At 46.4% G+C, this 21,432-nt stretch overlaps 1 protein-coding gene across 1 annotated transcript in view; it reads left to right on the top strand.

Moving 5' to 3' along the window:
- Nucleotides 1-21,432, top strand: part of COL27A1 (collagen type XXVII alpha 1 chain) — a 144,906-nt gene that overhangs the window by 21,269 nt on the left and 102,205 nt on the right. The window contains exons 4-7 of the mRNA XM_032708054.1: nt 3,146-3,199; nt 11,330-11,383; nt 16,479-16,532; nt 18,520-18,573. Of these exons, the coding sequence (XP_032563945.1) occupies nt 3,146-3,199; nt 11,330-11,383; nt 16,479-16,532; nt 18,520-18,573 (216 nt within the window). The remainder of the gene's footprint in view (nt 1-3,145; nt 3,200-11,329; nt 11,384-16,478; nt 16,533-18,519; nt 18,574-21,432) is intronic.

Below are 21,432 nucleotides of genomic sequence, written 5' to 3'. Positions count from 1 at the left end.
CTGCTGGTCTCGTGGGGTGTCCCTGCTAAGGGAGGGCAGGGGCAGAGCAGTGATATCTTCCTCCCCCTGCCAGGAAAAGGAAACTTTCCTGCCCCTTGGAGCACTTCCCACTGCTCCCTGTGGAATTCCCCAGGGATGCTCTAAAGGAGCATCAAATGGAAAGGTGCTGTGTGATCAACTCTGTGTTAGGGGTGAGGGTGGAGATGTCTCTGGTGAGGGCAGAGGCTGCGTGGGCATCACTCCCAGGCAGTCTCTCAGCACCTTGCTGCGTGGTGGCTCACTGACAGACATCTCCTACTCTCCATGTCTCCGAGCCTTACGTCTGGAGTGGGACTGCATCCATCATTTGTAAGTAGCTGGGCCCTGATCCAGCCCCATCCTCCTCTGGCTGCCTCTCCGGATGCGCGTTTTTCTCCGTGTGTATTTCAGGATTGCTCTCCCCAGGCAAAGCCGGTTGTCGGATGTGGGCCTCTTGTCCAAGAACTGGAGCTGGGTAACATGGAGACACATGCACAGAGCAGAGGAGAAACGAGTCTCTAGGAAGGCTCAGTCCATGTCCCACCCAATCCAGCTGCCAAGGAATCGTGTGAGAATCCAGAAGGTGGCCTTGCAGTGCATCTTGTCTCACTGCTCCCTGTGTTCTTCCAGCTGCCCCGGCCTCTTCCACCTTGGCTGGCTTTTAATTTATACATGGTCACATTCTTACCTTATACACTTACTGTAGTGGCTGGCACCTTTTAGCCTTTCATCCCACAGAAGTCTTATCCCTCTTGCTCTTCAGGAAAGGCAAAGGAAAGGCTGAAGGAATGACAAAGCAAAGCAAAGTGACAGGGACTCCCAAGTTACTTGCTGCTCTGTGCTGCTCCAGCTAGAAGCCTTTCCTTTAACTCCGTATTCCCACTCCAGTGCAGGTATTAACTTTCTCCTTATTTTTTTTTTGTTAGCTTCAGTTTGTTCTGAACAGCCCACATTTTTGGAGAAGGTTTTTTCTCAAGTGGCCAAGTACAACTGCAGCTGCTGTTAGCAGGAAGGTGGAAAAGGTCACCTCAATTCTAGTACATAGAGAGCACCCTGCTCAGAGAGTTGCGTCTTCTCTTTTACTTCTCCTTCTAAGAGTAGGTGGGGATGGGTTTGGATGGAGAAGAGGTTAAGGACTTTAATTCATCTTTGGAAAACTCTAATAGCTGTTGCTGTCTCAGTTGCACTAGATTTGTTGTTTGATAGTTATTGTCCCAACTAAAAGGGCAAGGGGATTTTTTTAATAAAAGCTTGGATTCTGGAGCACAATTATACACGAGGCTTAAAAAACCCTACAGTTACGTGTCTATTTGCACAGCTGTATAATTGCATTATGCACGGGGCCCTGAGCTGGCACAATGGCAGGTTAAAACACTGGGCATATTGCTAAAATGAGGGTCAGCTGTATCAATGAGGGTTGTTACTACAAGGACCAGTAATACTGTGCTACCCAGCAATAAGCAACGTGCAGAGGGGTCAGGTGAAGTGTCCCAGGCTATAGAGGCTGGACATCTCCAGGTCAGGCATGGCTGGGCAGCAGCAGTGAGTGATACGGTCACAGAAGTCCATCCCTGCCTGTCTCAGTGTGGGGCATGAACTATTTTGTGCTGTAGAGGCTCTTACACTTTTTTACAACAAGCCTGGGCATTGCTTACTCCTCCCCTGATTTTTTTTCTTCTGTGCCAAGTTTGGCTCTTATATCAATCCCTTTTATACAACTTAATTTGTTGCTTATGTGTAGGAGGGTTGGTAATATCAGGGGAGTGTTTATTCATTGGTTACCTATATGGGTCAGGCAAGTCTCTGTGTTGAAAATCTTTTCCTGAGCAGGAGACTTAGGGCAGGGGTCTCCAAGGTTGATTTTTTTTGTTACTGAACCAGGCACTTGATGAGTCCTGAGAACTTTTGTTAGAGACCATGAGTTTGTCAGCCTTGCTCAGGGGCAGTACCAGCCTGAGAAGCTCTGGAAGTCCTGCAGCAGCAGCTGTGCCAGCTTGCTTGGAGAGGAGGTCCTGCAGGGATGATCCAGTGGGAAGGGAGTGAAGCCATACAGGACCAGAGTGCAGCCGAGGGGCTCATCCTGCCCCTGCCCCACACAGTGCTCCTGGGACCTGCTCTCCTGCCCACCATGCAGCTGGAGGGCTCAGGCTGCCTTCCAAACATCCTTCAGTCTGCTGCTCTGGATGTCTCTCCTTTTCATTGCATGCAATGAAAACTTGTCTTTTGTAACAAGCTACCAGAATATAAATCCTCCGGGAGACGCTTCAATTAACAGTTATTCTTGTTGGACATGTTTGGCTGGGGGGAAAAGAAGTTCTGAGGAGTTATTAGGAGTTGCAGATGGCTCTCCAGAAATCTGAATTCTCCAGTCCATTGAAAAAAAAAAATGAATAAATAGATGAATAAATTCCAAGGAGTTCAAACCTCATTGGTTAAGGATTTTTTTCCTAACCTGTTTCAGATCAGTGCATAGCTGGGCGTGTGATATCTCCACTTTGTTCTCACCCTCTTCCAAGAGCCCCCACTACTCTGACGTGTCTGACATGAACTTTTCTGTATTACAGAGCCATATTTAAGAATTTCTGACGCTCACACCAATTTTTTTTAGGTTTTATAACCCGACACTTTAAAATATGAAGTGCTGGGATACGATTACTTTTGTAACTCATGTAGCAGCCTACAATACCAAGAACTCCATGTGTCCAGCTGATACAGATTACAACACACCATGTTCTTCCCTGCCAAGGTGCTAACACATTACTCCTGTTGTGTGCTCGCACGTAGCAGGAGAGTCCAAAGCTGAGAGAGAGTTGTGTTACGCCTATATTACAGCACAGGTCCAGGACAGGGGAAGTGTGAAACACAGCTGTGATCCCAGGACTGCAGCAGAAAGATGTGGATGCTCTGTCTCTTCTGTGTGGAAATATGTGCTCCTGCAGATGTTTTTGAACGTGGCTTTTTATCCCCGTGTAGTAACAGCATAACTTGAAATTTTGGCTGTGGTGCTGTAATTGGCCCTTCTCCCCATGTCTTCTCCTAATGATTGTGTCGTGGGTCTCTCTGAATCACTGTCAGGAGCTCCATCCTGTTATAGAACCGTCATTAATACCTGTTTTCATTTTTCCAGGGTCCACCAGGTCTGCCGGGCTTACCAGGACCCCCTGGCAAGAGAGGCTCTCGAGTAAGTGGTGTGAAATTTTCTATCCATTTGTACTTGTGTCTGCCTGTCCTGCTGTTCCAAGGGCCATTCTGTGTTCCTATGGTTGAGTAATGGTCGCTTCAGGCCCCTCACTGTTGAGGTCTGGCCTTCCTCCTTTTTCTCATTCTCTGTTCAAGGTTTTCAGGAGGCCACACTGGTGATTTGCAGCCTCCCTGAGCTGAGGTTTGGCGTCAGGAAAGGCTGGGGATGGTTGTTTCCAAATGTTTGTCAGAAGAATGAGCTCTATCTGTCTCATTTTGTTTCCAGTATCCATTCCTTCTGTGCTGAATACTAGCTTTGGCTGCTTTTTATTCCATCCTTCACTCTCCCCAGTTTCCCAAACTGCTCATTCGAAGCACTGGGACCATGGTCCAGGACCAAGGACTCAACACAAGGATGAGCTTTTGTGTTCCCCGATCTGAGACCTGCTCTCTGACTCCTTTTCAAGATGTAAAGCAAAATTTATTATCTGTCCTACAAGATCCATGGCAAACTCCTGAATTTCTTCCTCCCCAAATGAAATTCTGATGCAGATCTTTGAACATTGAGTGCTATGCTGAGGAAACATCTGGTGCTGAGTGCTGCAGCAAGCTGTGAGAAAAGCTTTAACATTGGCCTAAGTCTCCCAGGGCTGGGCAACATGCCTGACCTGGATACAGTTAATTGCTGGCACCATTCTCCTGATAGCATGGTGCTTACCCACAAGGTACAGCCACGGAGCCCATTTCCTGAGCACTGAACTGATGTGGGTTGGGAATCAAAAGATGTGAGTGTCTGAGGCTGGAAGAAGGGAATATTTGGATCCATGATCCAGGCAGCATCCTGGCCTGGCAGCAGAGGGAGATTTCCTCGCACATACTTGGCTAAAACTCAACCCCATGTAATGTCTTTAAAGAACAAACGAGAGGCTGAGAGCTGGGAGGCTCGGCATGCCCCCAGGACTCTCCTTACACTCCTGTGAGATCTTGCAGTAACCAGTAAAGATAAACTCACCTTCTCTCTACAACAATAAACCCCCAAAAGGTCTGCAGGACCCCCGCAGCCTGGGCACAGGTGTGAACAGTCCTGAACACCGATTTGGGCTGTGAGTGTGTGGTGTTAGGGAGCACCAGGGTCGTGTGTGTTACAGATGGGATAATCTGTTCTGCAAGTAGTAACCATGGCAGTGGATCAAGGGTTGGACTTGATGACCTCAAAGGTCCCTTCCCACCTGTCTGATTCTATGATTAGCTAAGTTCTTCAGTGAAGCATCACCACAACCAGTCGTAGAGCCCTGATATCTTCTGTCACAAACACCCAAGCATCACCCACATCAGCAGATTGCCCAAAGTTTGCAGTTTTTATCCATCCCTGTTAAGGCTGGAAGTTGGTTCCAACCCCAGCTCACTTCTCACGGGGGGTGTTTGGTGTTACTTCTGACAATCTTGTGGTGAGCAAACGAGATTCCAAGTCTGGAGTCCACAGCTGCATCCCCTGCCTGCTGTGTGAGTGAGCAAATTCCAGCTCTCCATCCCAACTCCACTACCAAAACTTGAGTTTTTCTGAAGGAAATAGCATTGTGAAAGCTGTGTCATAATTTTCTGTGTTATTCCCCAGCTGTGGCGCACTCCATCCTATATTTAAGATGATCCTCTGAAAGACAATAAGCAACTGAGGGTTTCTGAGCTCAGCCTGTGCCAGAGGTGCTGAGAATTGGCCCAGGAAAGAGTTCCCAGTTAGGAAGTGCTCAGCACAGCTGAACCTGGCTTGGCTTGGACCTCTGCAAAGAGTCTGTGCTAATTTTGGGAATGGGGCAGAAGGGTCAATCTGTGAATGTCTGGCCTGGAGCACTGGAGACAGAAGTGCTCTGTGCTTTAATTGTTTTGACTTTGGGATGTGTTTCTCTTAGTATTTTTTTCTTGTGTCTCTTTGGGGTTTAGAGATCTCATTGGAAAGAGGAGCTGCCAGGAACTAAGACAGGCTTGGGGGAATTTTTGCATCTTTTGCTTTTGTTGTACTTGAGCCACTTAAAAATAAACGTGCAGCACTGTCTATTCTGCCTCTATCTAACCTGTTGCTCCAAAAAAGCAGCTCTAGAGTTCTTGCACCAGCCCATGGGTAACCCATGAGATGTGCCATCAGACTCCAGCCCAAGGTTGGAGCTCCAGATGGGAGGTAAATGTTGCAGGTAACTTTGCAGTGCTGGATGCCAAAGGAAAGGAAGGAATTTTCTTGTCACCAATGCAGTTTATGGCCTAATGCATGAGATGTAATTGCCCTTGTTGTAAGTTGCATAATTTCTACATTATTAATGCTTGTACAATTAATTGGTGTACTTGAAAATCTAGTAGCAGCATTTGTCTTGTGGCTTTCTGTAGCTGTGAAGTTGCCTTGTGCTGATGTGGTTCAGTTTTTCTACCCCTCTGAGTTCCTGATTATCTCTGTTTTAATTTCCCTTTGTCCTCCCATGTTGGTCAGGGTAAAACGAAAGCTCTGATTAGCCTTTGCCTTGAGTGTGAGACTGTGGTGGGTGGCAGTGTGTGAGAAAAGCTGGCTGACCCCACTCTCCTCACTTCCAGCAGATAGGTATCACCAGACGTGCCTGTGCAGTCTGAGGGTGGCTCTTCCATGTAGGCAAAGCCACCTGGTTTGCAAAAACACCTACCAGCCTCTGTAACAGCATGAAAGAGGTTGTGACTGGGACACATCTCAGCATTCAAGTGCAACTTAAGGCTGGGTAGCCCAGTGGATAGTGACAATCTTCTCTAAAATGACAATGGTTTAAAAGCTAATCCCCATTTTAGGAGCATGGACTTAACTGGACACTCTATCACTCAGCACCAGGGACCTATTGAGACAGATTCAGACCATTCCTGTACTCTACTCTCTGCAACTATCAAGGCAAATTTTCATTTTCGTAACAAATGAGAACTGGGTGTTTCTTTTTTTCATTATTTCCTGAGGGAAATAATGGAATAAAATATTGCAATTCTAATGACTGGAGGTGATGGCTGATAACACTTTCTCAGGAGCTCTCCAACCTGTAGAGATACTGCTGTCTTGGTCATGTGTGCTCTACAGGAAAGTTTTGTCTCTGTATTCAGAGAGGATTGTTTTCAGCTGTTATGTCTGCATTAAAGAATTTGAGGAATAAGAAGAGATCTGTCCACACCTCTCCTGCTCAGATAATTGTGCTGTGTGCCTGGGCAAGTGTCTGTGTAAGGTCTGAGGGAGTGGCAGTGTTGCCAATGAAGGGTTTCCCCAGCTCAGTGTGATGTGGGCAGGTCATGGGACAGCCTTTCCATTGTGGTGTGTGTCAGTTCTGGCACTGGAGTACCTGCACAGCACCCCCAGTCCTGTGTGAGCCACTTCATTGCTGCAGATGACCTTTGCATTTCTTCAGACATCGAGGTCTAACAGGGAGGCTGAGGCTGGGATTTGCTCACAGGGATGTGCCAACCAGCTCTACAAGGAGCTGTCAACAAAGGGCTCCCAGAGGAGCAATAACTCCTTCACTATTGTAGCTTATTCCTGCCTCACCCCAGGCTTGATTAACTTCACCCCAGCACTGTCTCATGAGGGCCTTTTGCCAGCACATCCCTGTCCATCACGAATTGTGACTCATTTCAGTCCTCACAGTTTGACCAGCAAAGTCCCCACGGCTTGATCAGCTCTGCAGAATAGTGCTGTGCACTGGGACACTCAGTCTTAAATGCTGCCTTCCAGATGAGGCTGTAGAAATCCCAGTCATCTGTTCTGCTCCTACGTGAAGGAGACAGCAAGTCTTAGACACACAACAGGCAGGAGTCCAATTCATAGAATCATAGAATGCTTTGGGCTGGAAGAGGTCTTAAAAATCCTCTCGTTCCAATCCATCACCATGAGCAGGGACACCTTCCACTAGACCAGATTGCTCAGTGTCCCATCCAACCTGGCCTTGGTTGTTTACTTCACCCCCAGGACAGCAAAAAAAGAGCTATGATCAAATTTTCAAAACACTTAAGTAATTCTGGAAGCCTGTTCCCGCTGGAAGTCACTCCCTGTCTAAGTGGAGAGCAAGCTCAGGTACAAGGGAGTATTTTGTCCCTGTCCACACAACAGGTCAGAGACAGAATTGGGAATAAAAGCCTGACATGCTGCAATTGCTCTTGGTTTATTTAAACTCTGACACAACACAGGAGCAATCCAAATGGATGGGTGAAAAGAATACAGAAGCACTTCCTGATGCTTCAGGATGCACTTGCCATCCTCCTGTGAACCTCAGCAGCTTGACAGATTGTGAGGTCCCAGTGTAACATGTCCCTGTTACATTTGGTCTGTGGTTGGAAAAAATCTCCCTTTCCTTCAAAATGCAGGGCTTCCCTCCTAAAACAAGGAACTGAGTCAGCTGTAGAGGTTCCCCGGTATCCTCTTTCCATTAGGGAGGTTTTCCAATTTCTGAAAAGTGTTTAAAGAAACAGTTTGTTTGGCTTCACTTCAAATATTTAGCTCATTTTTCAGCAAGCCAGAGGTCACAGTGGGATCTGTAGGTCAGGAGCAGAAAAAGTTGCTTTACACAGTGAAACCCCAAGGCATATAATGAGTTTCTGATCAGTGGTCATTCCTCTGACTGGAGCCCTCTAGCATTTAGCAGGAGTTTGGAGCATTTTTTTTTTCCCCTTCTCCTTGTGAATGCTGGAGGGTTGGGGGGAGCTGTGCACAGTTACACTTTTGTTAATTATTGTGGGCTGTGAACCTTTATGCATAAAAGCCCTTCTGTGAGCAGGGTCCCATCTCCAGGCACTTCATGGAGCTGGACTGGGTGGCTCAGTGTAGTTCTCAAGCAGCATCATTCACGTAAAAGACATTCCAGGGAGATGGGAAAACCCCCCTCCCTTGGAGAATACATTCAGGGATTGTTCTGGTCTCCGTGCCATGCAGTAGCTGTGGGCCACTGCTGTCCCACGGTAAAATTTTCCATGGAATTTCTGGTGCAAGGCTTGGAAGGCTTCAGATGCAAGTTTGCTTGCTGCTAGATTGGATTGTTTCAGCAGTTAGAGGAAGCCAAAGCTGGTGGGTAAACAGGCACCTAAACAAAGAGTGATACCTGCTGTGGGATTTTTTCATTCAGTGATCTCAGCATTGTCCCACTCTATGTGTAGACAAGAGGAGCAAAACTCAGGTATTGATGATAAAGACATTTAGGAGAATCCAGATTTCTAGGTATGAGCGGGAAGTTGAATTAAATCCAGGGTAGAATGTGTAAAATATAGCAATTAACTATAGAATTACAAAGCAATTAACCCTTGAATTGCTTCTCCAGGGAAGAGGGCTATTTCTGGGAACACTAGTTGGGAATGGGTAATTCTACTGGGCATAGGAGAAGAGGAATGAACATGGGACTGGGTTTAATGAAAGGGTGAGCAGTTTGGGGGCTTGATGGCTGATATTGGGGTTTGTAGATCTGCCCATGATGAATTTGTAAGGCCTCCCTGTCCAGATTGGGTGCTGCTGATGGCTCCTGAGGCAGCTGCTGTCCTGCACCTTCTGTTCCTGAGCCCATCTGACAGTACAACACCGCATCTTCCTCCTCTGCCAAGAATGTGGGTGTAATCACAGGTTCAGGACTAACCGTGCTGGAACACATCAAGATCAATTATTTTTTACAATTTTTAGGACTACTGCCAGACTACACCCTTTTCTCTCCACAGTTACCAGAGCAGTTTAAGACATTTAGCACGAGCCCCAGACTTGGACACAGCAGTCTCTTGTGTGCCAGACTGGACTTCCCCCTGTCACTTCATCAGCAGGATGTGGCCACTTCTCGCTAGGATAAGACCACATTTGTCTTTAGGAACAGGATGAGTCTCTGACCTTCCTTTGCCTGGATTACACTGGATACAGTCTCACTGAACTCAGTGCTCAAGGCTCTGTTTTATGTCAAGAGTCTCTGTTGTTTGTAACTGCATGTTTTGTCACTGGAAACTGGGGCCAGGTTCTTCCTCCCTTCTTCCCCTCCTTTAGGTTAAGGCTTTTTAGGATTTTGGTTTAGCTCTGGAAGAGACTGCACCAGATTTGGCTGGCAGTGTGATAAGTTTCTTATCCAGGAGCTCTGGGTTGGCAGCTCAGCTTCCCATGTTCCAGGTTTCCTCCTGGAAACTATCATTCTCATCTAGGATCACATCACACCGTGCTGCTCCCTCCGGTCTGACACTGCTGTAAGCGTGCCCAAGGCTATGGTGGAGCAAAACTTTCAACTAACTGTGGGCTTTGAGCCAAGCTGCCTGACTCCAAAGTTGAATAACAGCTGAATTCCCTCCTCAAGTCCAGCAGCAGTCTGGATTTATGGACCCTGTTCAGAGTTACCTCGATTATTGCTTACATGTAAGAGCTTTTTAGGAACTCATCTTATATGGAGACTCTACTGTTCTGATTTCTGTCACTTAATATTAATTTTCCTACATATCTGAGACTTGAAAGACTTGGGTTGAAGCACTTTTGCTACCACAGACTTGTTGAATTACCTTAAGCAGCTCATCCAGTCTCTGTTTCAGTGTCCCACCCAATGAAGTGAGCAGATGATGCCACAGTTTTCTGGGAAAGTGAATTTATTTAAGGCTCCTCAATGCTCAGGTACTCTGGCTACAGCAGCTATATGGGTTTTCAAATACAAGTTGATACTCGAGCACCTTAATTTTAATTAATTTGTTTCAGTTTCATTGGAAACTCACAGCCAGGCTAAACTATTGGAGAATTTCAGGTGAAAATTTGAAAGGAAATTAAGAATGGGGCAATAAATTTATTTGGTTTCAGGCTGAAAATTTGGAAGGAGTTTAAGAATGGGATGTTAAATTTTTTTGGGTAAAAAACCACCATTTGAAAAGTTCAGCCTCAGCCCTTTAATTCAACAGCCTCTTACAGCAGAGCAGCATGTTGTGAAACAGCACTGAGCACTCAGCAACTGTCTGTACCAAAAGATGCAATAAAAAAAGGCATTATTTTCTACTACAGTGTGGTAAAAATAAAACTGAATAGAGATCAGTGCACTGATGTTCTCTCAAAAGACAGCAAGGGCACTGAACTTGGCTGGCAGTCGTGTGTTTAACTGCAGTGATTTTCCTTGGAAATCAAACCCTGAAGATTTTGGCCCCAAAATGCTCATTGGAAATACTTGCTGAGAAAGTGCCTGAGTGGCTTTTTATCCCCTTGCCTGTGCTCCTCCAACTCGAGGGTACAGCAAGGGCTCCTCGTGGTGGTATAAATCTCACACACGTTCTTGGCAGAATTCTTGGAGCTGAATACTCAGGTTGTTTCATCTCCCAGGAACGTTTTCAAGGGGACTTGAGATTATTATTACTTCTGCCTGAAAGGATAGCAGATCTTCTGTGCTGTATACAATCCCAGGATAAACTATTCTTAGCTGCCTATTCCAGATAACTCCTTAAATAGTCTTTGGAAAATATGCAGGGTGCTTTTAAAATACGATGTAAAAGGAGATGCTGCTGTGTGTGATCTGAGGTAGATACTCTGATGGTGTCAGTGGCTTGTGAGACCTAAGAAAAAAATAGAGATTTAGCTATGTAAAATATGGATTTTAAGGGTTTAAACAGGGACATAACTGCTGTTCCCCGTTTTACTGTCTGACCATGCGTTCTTTTTCCAACCTCTAAAGGCAAAAATCTGGTTGCTTTGTAGGGGAAATGAGTTCATCCCAAACAGTTGAACAATTTCCCTTTAGCAATTATTTGCGTCCTCTTCAGTTTTGACCCAAAAATATCATTAACACCCCCGCACACTTCCTCTCCCCTCTGCCTGCCCCTGTCCCTTTCTGCTGAGGCTCCTCACGGAGCTTGGACTCCCCTGACCTGTGGAATGTTTGGTTTACCCAAATTATCTCAGTGTCATGACATGTCTTGTGGTGACAGACACACACCCCCTTCCATGGGGGTTCCGGTGGGGAACCAGCAGCAGAGATTCCCCCTCTGGGGGTGCCAGGGAGGGTCCTGGTGACACTGTCCCCCTGCCAGGGCACGGGCACTGGTGCTCTGGGTTAGCCTGGCAAGGCATAGCCAGAGCCTTTCTGCTGCTCCAGGACTAACATTGATTCCCACTGACTCCTTTTGACTGTTTTGTGGCTTTTTTTGTGTTTTTTAGGGTCCCCCAGGTCCCCACGGAAACCCCGGCTCACCTGGACCCCCAGGACTCAAAGTAAGTATGAGCTGGCTCGAGGAGCTTTTGCCTTCCCATCTCAGAGGGCATCCCAGGGGAAGGACAGATTGCTTTTATCCTGCTCTGTACAAAAAGGCAGTAGCTGAAGCCATTTCTCCCTCCCTCCTGCTCTCACACAGACCCTCCAGCAGCACAGCCAAGGCCTTCTCCTGCACTCAGAGAGACCCTCTTCTGTGCCTCTGTCCTTGGTTCTCCCAAATTTCAAAGGCTGCCTAATTAGGATCCTGCTTAAGCTATGCCTGTGCCAGGGAGCAAGCTGCTATGTTGAGACAGGGACAGTGGAATCCTCCCACTCCAGAACCTCACCAGCTCTGGATTTTTTTTTTGCTTTCTCATTTCTCTTCTCTGGATTTTGCAGCCTACTCCTCCACTTTTGGATCTGGACAGTAGCAGGAGGAACTGGCAGCACCCAGCATCTTCCTCTCCTTTCCTCCAGCCCAAACTCCCTCCTCTCTCTTTCCTGAGTTCATGGGAACTCTGATCTCTATCAGTCTTCCCAAACTGATCTCATTACTTCCTTCTAGATGCCCTCACCTCTCCCATGAGGGCTCACAGGCTCCTCCTGCAGTGCCAGGAGCCCTGTGTTTAGTCCTTTTCTCCTGTACACACGTTCCCCCTGGGTGGGATTTGGAGGTGGGAGTCACCCCCTGCAGTTGGACCCCCTCCTTTGCCCGGGATTGAGCACAGAAGTGGCTCTGGAAGGGACCTAATCTGCTGCAAAACCCTTCCAGAAGGTGTTTTAACTCCCAGCTCATTCTGTGTATAAAGCTTTGCGTTACCTAAAAACTGTGAATTTCCTGGGAAATTGGTTTGGGTTGTTTTGGTGTGATTGTTTACACAGAAATAGATTTCTGTTTTATAACATCTGTGTGGGACTAAAGAACAGTGGAGTTTTGGGAGGCAATGCTTAACAGAGGTTTCCAGTACCAGGGAAGCTGTAGGATGTCTCAGCCAAACACAGAGAAAGGTACAAGCTATAGTCCTGTCTTTTCATGATCTCATCAGTAGGCAGAAATGTTATGAGCACTATTGATGCTCTGGAAAAAAGATTCTGGAAACTTGGCATGCTGCCTCCACGTGATTAAAAATTAGGCACCAGAGACATGCTGGGGAACAGCAGCTGGCTTAAATTCTACAGTGTAGTTATATGGCCTGAAAAGTGAGGCTGTAAAAGTTCTACATCTTAGTGTTCTGCATTTATTCTCCATCAATGACTTCCAGATCACACTTGTTGAGTTTTATAAGTCAAATCAAAGTTCTTCTATCTGACTTCCAGTCCTGCAAAATCCTGCCTGGTCCAATCTGTAGAGTCAAAACTATGTTTCTATGCTACAGGATTTTTTTTCGAAAATACTTTTAGCCTAATGCCTGGTCAAAAATCATCATTTGGCTGTAAAGCTCTGTTTGGTTGGTCACCTAATAGAAATTAAATTTTCCTGTAACCATTTTTCCTCCATCTCCATGCACAGTCTGGCAGCAGGAAGCCCTCAGTGGATGCAGAGCTATAATAGTCAGCAGAGTTCTGGTGTCACAGGGCTGTGTGATATATCTCAGTTTTGTCCAGCCACCCTTTGCAGGATTAGGATGTTCTACGTGATGCTTTGTCAAAAGGAGTATTGCGTTTGCAATGGGATGTGAGAGCTGGAGCTCAGCCCAGGCCTGGGTATAAGTTCATCTCTAGCAGGGAGAGCCTGGTAAGCCAAGATTGCATGATCTTTGCATAAGGAACACTTTTTGGAAGGTGTATCAGGTGCCAGGCTTTTGACTTCCCTCCTTCCCTTCATTTCTCTGGTGTTACACCAGTCCCAGAAGATGGACTTTGCCCAAAAAATTTGTATTTCACCCTCTTAGATGTATTTCATCCTCTTAAATGCCTCTAAGCCTGCACCTGGGACCTGATGTCTTCGTCATAAAATCATCATAGAATGGTTTGGGTTGGAAGGGACCTTAAAGCTCATCTTGTTCCATCCCCCTGCCATGGGTAGGGACATCTTCCACTAGACCAGGTTGCTCAGAGGCCCATCCAACCTGGCCTTGAACACTTCCAGGGATGAGGATCTTGTTAATAGACCCAGCCTGTGGCTTAAATTACAGCTTTGTGAAAGCTCAGCCTGGATAACAGGGCAGAGCAGCCCCAAGTAGAATTTGTCTTGCCTTCAAGTGTCTGCTGGACTTGGTCTTCCTTAAATAGCAGTTAATACTATGGAAAAAACAAAGCAATCCAAGAAGGGAAACTGAAATTTCTCAGGTAGATACAGCTTGGAAACAATGATTAACACCAGGTCATTGTCACTTAGGAAGGAGCCCAGGAGCATAGTTTTTATCAGTCAAGTTACCAGAGCTCTCATGAGGTCAGGGAGCCGTGTGGGAGGGCTGTGGTGTGGCACTGCAGGGATGTGGGTGCCTGTGTGTGTCTCCTGTCTGGTTGTATTGCACTGGAGAGCACCAGCTTTGTGTCTCTGCATTTCAGAATCAACCCTGTACAAAGCCCACCTTCTTCTCGCTGCTGGAACTGAGCACTTGTAATTCCTCGGACTTAGGGAGCTGATCTTTTCCACGGAGCTGTTTGTAGCTGCTGAGCCAAATTCCTGCTGATCTGCTTGGGCATGGATCCACTGATTTCAGTGGCATTACACCCACTCCTGCCACCTGAGAATTCAGCCCATGGTGCTTAGCTCAGCAATCCATAATGTGAAACTGCTTAAGGGGGGCTTCTCACCACTCTTTGCGTTGTTTGTTTGGCCTTGGCAGTTGCAAAATTGTTGTTGCATCTAGTTAGCAGAGAGTGATTATTGTAGATAACCTCTGAAATAACTGTAGACTTATGCTGGGCAGGGGTTGTGGTTGGTTGTGTGACCTATAACTTGCTGGTGGGGCAGAAGGGTTGTTTTTGCTAATGACTGGATGTAGCTCTGAGGATGCCCCAATGGAGTTTGGGATTGGGAGAAAGGTCAGACAGGTGTGTTTTCAAAAGCCAGTGCAAAAGTTTGGGTTTGCTGGAGGCTTTTGGCATCAGGCATCAGTATGGCCTGCTACTCTGGATAAATCTCTTGTTACAGCACTTGAAAAAATTGGATTTTCAGTTTAGTGAATGGTTTTTCTCCAGGATAGCTCATCAGTTTGGCTCACTAATGTTTAAAATACGATTAGTGGGATTGCAAAGCTGAGGTGTTTAAATTGCACAGCTCTGGACTTCTCCCAGGTAGGGGGGAAAAAAACCACAGAAGAAAATAATTTCTTCCTGTACAAGGGAAAGTAATGTTCTCAGTCAGTTGGGATGGAAAAGAGAGAAGCTTGCGGGCAAGGTGCTATGGCTTGCTGATGAACAAGGCTTAGGTTAATTCCCATGTTGTCATTGCTATGTGAGAAGAGTTGAGCAATTAATCCTCAGTTTCAGCCCTCACATTCAGGCATCCATTCCCTCTGGTCTCGTTGCCATCTTGCTGATTAATCTTGGGGCCACATGATCCTGGCCATGGCTGAGTTCTCCACCTGTGTGATGGTCTCAGCAGGGTTCAACACAGAACCAATGCAAGCAGAGTCTTTGCTAATGTGATCTGGAGCTCCCCAGGGAAAAATGCAAGAGGCTTGTGTTCCTTTTTGTGGCTCAAAGTCATCGCATGGAGCACATGGCAAGATTTAGGGAGAGTGGTGGGTGTCTACCTGCTGCAGTAAATGAGTTTTGCAGAGTAGAAATGAACACCCTGCAATCCTGAGAACTGTTCTAATCTGTCCCAAGCTGTGGTAGCACCCACTGACTGCTCTGAAGCTCAAAGAGTGGGAGAATTGCCCTGATAACAGCTGCATGCAAAGCAAGATTATCTGCATGACTTCATTTACTGTTTGGAAACCCGGCGGCCTTCATTCAGAATTTGTGCAGATGCATCTGCCTTGAATCAGCAGTGCTCCCTACAGTCCAGAGCCAAGCAGTCTCACTCCCAAGCCTCACAGCTTATGGTGGAGGAGGAGAAGGGAGATTTACACTCTGCAAGGTGGGAAGTACTTGTGGGGTGTAGTTGCAGTGATGCTGCATGGAAAAGCAGCTCTCCTCTGTGCTGGTAATGAGAAATGCCAGCTAGTAACTGATATTGCTCCTTTGTGGGGTCTCCCCTTCCCTCCAAGCACCTCACTTGACAGGCATTAACTAACCCTCACAACTGTCCCGTGCTTTGTTTTGGATCCCCTGTACTGATGTGACACACAGAGGTTGTGATTTATGGTTCTAGGAGTGTTAAATAGCCAGTGACTGATCCTGGGATACCTGTCCCGTTATACAGACCTGAGCTGCTTGGTGTGCTGAGCCCTACCTCTGCCCAGCCCAAAGAGTCTGGCATGCTTCAAATCTCTTCTAGATTTTCCTACTTGCATCTGTCCCCCCGTTAGGTGCACCTTTCCACCTTTTAAGAACTTGAACTGGGATTTTCAAAGGAACCTATTGGAATTAGACAATCAAGTGCTGCTGAAATTCCAGCCTGTGCTTGTCGGAAGATCACAGCCTCGAATTGTCATTTCTCTCGTCACGGTTGTTAAGAAGGAAAATAAAGAATACTGCCACTTAAGGTCGAGTGTGCTGCCTTCTGCCAGCCTGGGAGTCTCACAATTGCTCTGGCTGTTGGGAGTGTCTAATTAGTGTAACTTTCTCTGCAGTTTCATCTGTTCCTCACAGTTAAAAAAGCAACAGCATCTAGTGAGTTGTTGAGAAGGATGGTTTAGCCACATTAATAGGCTCAGTAATTATTTTTGTGATGGTAGTTGTAGACAAGGAAGGAATCGCAGCTGTCTGGTCTAATAAGTATCAAAAGTCCTGGCATTGCCTCCTTCCAGTTACCCTTTCTTTAGCCAATTTAATACTGTCAACTACTATTTAAAACTGAACTCTTGAGCAGAAACAATCACTCACCAAAACCACCCCCAGCAAAACAGCTATTTCCTGCCACTTTAGTACATTTGGGATGTTGGGGCAAGACGGAGATGAAACAAAATGTTTTTCTAATGTGGAGGCTCGGTGGAAGCAGAACCACATCTGTGGGCTGAGTCCTTGGGTTATGTCATTAATGTGAGTTTTTAATTTCAGGGTCAGAAAGGTGATCCTGGGCTGTCGCCTGGAAAAGCTCGGAACGGGCAGAAGGTAAGATGTCACCCCGAGGGCACAGGCACCAAGACCACTGTGTGCTTTTTATACACACAGAGGGAGCCTGTGCTGCAGCCACAAACATCCCAGCTGCTCAAGTAGACTTAGGACTGGAAAATAAGTCTTAGACCTTGAATTCAGGACTACAGAGAGAGGTCAGGCATTGACTGTGGTGCAATGAAGTACCACCTACCACAGCTTTTTGTTGTCCAAGTGTTTATCCATTTAATGCACAATCTGCAACCCAAACTGAAGTCCCTGCTGCTGCAGGCACGTGCCTGCTTGAGCCCAGTGTTTCGAGTAGCACACCTGAGGTACAGCCACACCGTGCCAGCTCTGGGTACGCGGCTGCAGAAAAGAGGCAATCCCAGTGTAAGGAATAAAATCCTTGAGGGCAAAGGAAAGGATGTTCTTGCCGAGGAGCTGTGCTTTGCCCCACATTGCAGCCCCATCAGATTGCTGCAGTCAGAGCAGCCTTGCTGGTCCTGCTGGTGGGGGAAGGTAGAGGCTTCCCAAACCATTGCTCTGCCAAGGCATGGGCCCTGGTGAGAGTTTCCACCAAGGGCTGCTCAAACCAACACCAAGCACCCAGCTGGGAAGGGTAGCTGCTTTCTGGGTTTAGCAGTGGTTAAGGATCAGAGTTCTGCTAATTCTTTTAATAAGTTACGACTCCCATTTTTGCTGTTTCACGGATGAGTGATTTTTACTGAGGCAACAAGCCCTCACAGAAGTCTAGAAATGAACAGTGGGGCAATCAGGGCTCCACATCATCTACCTCAATTAGTTCTTTCAGTGGTGCCTGCACAATACTTGTTAATTCATGCCCAGGGCAGCAGCCTGATTCTGTTCCTTTCACCCTAAGCCTTGCTATAAATACACAGCTCATAGAAAGCATCAGCCATGAGGAACTTGGGCCCTTCATCTGAAACCAGATGCCTCCATGAAGCAAAGAGAGCCACACAATTGCAAGGTGGAAGGTGGTGCTAGAAATCATTCAGAAGGCTAAGTCTGAAATGATGCTTTTAACTTAACAGCACGAGATGCCTTTTGAAATTTCTTGTACACCACACTGGAGTGGCATCACATGGAAATCGTCCACCTGCAGACTGTGGGATGGTTTTTTTGCAGTCATGGTTGGTGTAAGAAAAGGAGAGATCCACATCACCTTTCGCTTGTGTTAACAAGGCTTTATTCCAGTTAGCAGTGATAGGAGTAAGGAGTTTCCAGCAGAAATTTGGAGTGATGCCTAATTTTCAAGCTAGATACTTGAAAATCATTGAATTTCAGTAAGCAAGCGCAGCACAGTGCTAGAGACTCTCAAGGGATTTTTGATCCTATTCTGAGGGGGCCGAAGTGGGTTGGATGTTGGAGAGTTCTCACAGCAGCGTGCTCATCTGCTCTGTGATGGCTTGGGTGTGCCAGCTGGGATGTGATGCAATCCCTTTTCAAAAGCACAGGCCACTGAGCAAACCCACCACAGCCTGCAAAGGTTCAGTCCATGTCATTTGGGCAGGTTAAATAATTCCACCGTCAGCACCATCCGAATGGGAGCCGCAGGCTGAGCCAGTGCAGTAGCAGAGTGTGAGTGCAGTCACAGCACTTGGCAGGAGGTACCTGTTGTTCTTACTGCATTTAGAAGCTAAAATTTCCTTGCCTTGGCGATTTCAATGCCTATTGAAAGGCGAAAGGAGCATGTGACTGAATGAGATCATTGAGGGGAAAAAAAGCGCATTCATTCTGCTGGCGAAAAGCTGGACTCCAGCAGCAGCTGCCATTAATTAACTGGGGTTATTATTTATATGAGCCAGTTAATAGAGATGTTGTTTAAATCTACACTTCTTAACCAGTCAAGTTTTGAAGAGTTGTGATTAGAACCAGAAATATCAATAGTTGGGGGCTGGTGTCGGGAAAATAATTGCAGTAACTACACTGGGCACAGGGAAAATGTTGCTGAAAACTAATTGAACTTACTTGCTTCCTGCAGGGAGACGTGGGCTTACCTGGTTTAACTGGGTTCCCTGGACCACCTGGTAGAAAGGTAAGAGTGTTCTTTTCTAGTCATTTAGATCAGTGTTTCTATTTTAACATTTTCTCCTGTACCTCTGCCCAAAAGATTTAATTAAGTCCCAGCACCCATCCAAAGAGTCTTATGCCTGTTTCACAGGTGTATAGCCTGGGAGATAGGCTGAAGTAACCATCTAAAGTTGTATTAGCAAGACTATGTAAGATATGAAATGAATTTCTGGATACAGATTCTGTTCCTTCTTTGTGTTCCATGACCCTCTGTACCCTGACACTGGGTCTTCCTCAGCAAGCTGAATTTAGTTCTGGTGCACCAATGCATTAACTAATGGACCTACAAGTGGCAGCAATACTCAAAGGTTGGATTCAGGACAGGTTTAGCATTCCAAGGAAACCTTGACTATTTATCCTGGTAAAGCACATTTCAAAAAAGTATCTGTATGCCTTCCCTCTCTGTTTTGCTTGGAGACTGACAGCACTAGTCAGGTTTTACTTTATTTGCTTCTGTATTGATGCTTCAACATCATTAACATCACGAACAACATACTTATGCCAAGAAAAGGGTATGTGGGGATAAAGCACAAGATCCATCCCTGTCTTGCTGAGGCAGCAGTGTGTGTGCCTGTATCCAGGCATTCAAGACTGCACAGCAACAGCTCAGCAGTTCATACCTGGAGCTCAGGTCTTTGGTGTATCAAGGGCATTTCAGTTGAGCTTCCAGTCCCAGGCTGTGTTGGCAGTTTGGTTTCTATTTTTTGGAAGGTGGACCTGCTGCAGGGACCTGTTTGAGTGGGGCTCAGTGGACATGACTCCCCTTTTCAGTAAGCCAGTATTGCCATAGCTAAGCTGAGCTGTTAAAATTAGCATCTTGTTTCAATCACTTCATCATTCAATGGGCCATTTATGATATACTGTTCCTCAGGCCAATTAGCTGCACACAAACACCTACTCAGGTATGTTTTAAGACTCTGGGGAGAGAAAGAAGGTGTGGAGGAGGCTGAAAGACACCCTCCCTCTCCGTGATTATTTGTTGTATGCTTTATGTTTCTGATATAATTGCCAAGAGTGGGGGCTGAGTTTATTTTTGCACTCCGAGGCTGGTCATGCTTGGGGTGCTGTGTGGAGTGGGAGTAATAGAGTGATTAATTACCCATCTTTTGCTGTCACAAACAAGTTCTAACTAATAGGGTGCAAAGAATACCATTTTCCTGGTATAACAGCTCATAAAACAAAACCTTGTGGTTACGATCAGCAAAATGCAATGTCAGGAGTGCAAGGACTCATAGTGGAAAAATGGAGAAGGAATAGGAGATTGAACAAACATTCCCAAGGCCACCACATGGCCTTCACATCTGATCTCAGCTCCCCCAGGACAGGGCAAAGGCAGGGGTATGCTTCTGTTTCCTCAAATAAAGAGCAAGTTGGAGGTTGAAATTTTTCCTTTGGTGCAGCTTAAAAAAAAACCACCTCCCAGTAGCACTAGTCTGGCAGTGGTTTTGGTGTAACCTGGCTTTTATTAGCATCCTGCATTAAGGAAAAATTTACAGCTGTTGGAGAAATGTTTGGAAAAAAGTCTTTTTTTTTTATTATTTTAATCTGGATTCCCTGCTGACATTCTCCCAATAAAAATATGCTGGTGTTTGGCTGAAAGGAGGGGCAACATGTCTTGGCTACTGGAAAACAGCAACACCTTGGAAATGGACACTCCTCCTGCTCACTCCATGGAGGGACTGTGGAAAGTGCTCTCAGGGCTTTGATCTGAAAGCACCACGTAGAAACTTTGAAACAGGCAAAATATTTCACTAGGGGAAACAAAATACTTTTCCCACTAAATGAAACAACTGGCTCAGCAGCACGAGCTGGAGCCACAACCAGCAGCACGTGGTTTGGGATAGCACAGCTCCCACCGCAGTGCCTGCCTTGGGAATGCAGTGCCTGCCTTGGGAATGCAGTGCCTGCCTTGGGAATGCAGTGCCTGCCTTGGGAATGCAGTGCCTGCCTTGGGAATGCAGTGCCTGCCTTGGGAATGCAGTGCCTGCCTTGGGAATGCAGACAGACCTGTGCTCTGGAGGACTGGAGAGGTGGATCTCAGAGTACCCCCAACATTGTTTTACCTGCACATATCTATGAGTAGATGAAACTGCCTTTGAAGCAGCAGATGTAATTCTCATCCTCTCTGGGAGAGCAAACGGTGCTTTTGCTGGCTTGGGAAGGGTGGCAGGACTTGGCTGTTCCCTCTGCCCGTCCCTCGGGTGCCTCTGAGGTGTTTGTGGGCTCTGGCTTTTGGTTGGGGGCTGCAGACCACAGCTGCCTTGGAGATAATCTCAGCAGAGCAGCATCATTGCTCCAGAGGAGAAAACAGTTATAGCAAAGTACACGTTTGTAGAGGCAGCAGCAGTGAGAGAGGAAAAGCTTTGTTAGAGTCACTCAGAGAGTAAAGACAGAGCTGAGAAGTGGTCAGTGCTCCAAAACATCCTGTTATGCAGGTCTCATTCACTGGCTTCTTTACTCCTCGTGTTTCCTACCAAAGTGCAGGATGATCCCTTTTAGCTAGGAAAGAGTGGATTATAAATATCATCACAGATGAGTAAATCCTTCACTGGAGTGCAATTTCCTTTCTAAATCACAGCCCTTTGTGCTGAGCACCTTGTAATCATCAGGAAGTGTTCGGACAGAAGAGCAAATGCACTTGTTTTCATACCCTCTGCCCTGTCATTTTAGTGCTATTTGAAGAGGATTTTAGCAGGCAAATAATCTCACGTTGCAGCCAACTTTAGTACACACAAGCTTTTCTGGTTTTTCCTCGCTATAATTAACCTGAGGCAGAAATAACTGTGGTGTAATATGAAGAAACACAGGTTTGAAGCTTCCCAAA

Source organism: Chiroxiphia lanceolata, chromosome 21 (assembly GCF_009829145.1).
Source record: "Chiroxiphia lanceolata isolate bChiLan1 chromosome 21, bChiLan1.pri, whole genome shotgun sequence".
In the NCBI taxonomy this organism is placed as follows: Eukaryota; Metazoa; Chordata; class Aves; order Passeriformes; family Pipridae; genus Chiroxiphia; species Chiroxiphia lanceolata.
Note: the sequence above shows the minus strand (reverse complement) of the source record. Positions and strands in the feature narration are given on the sequence as shown.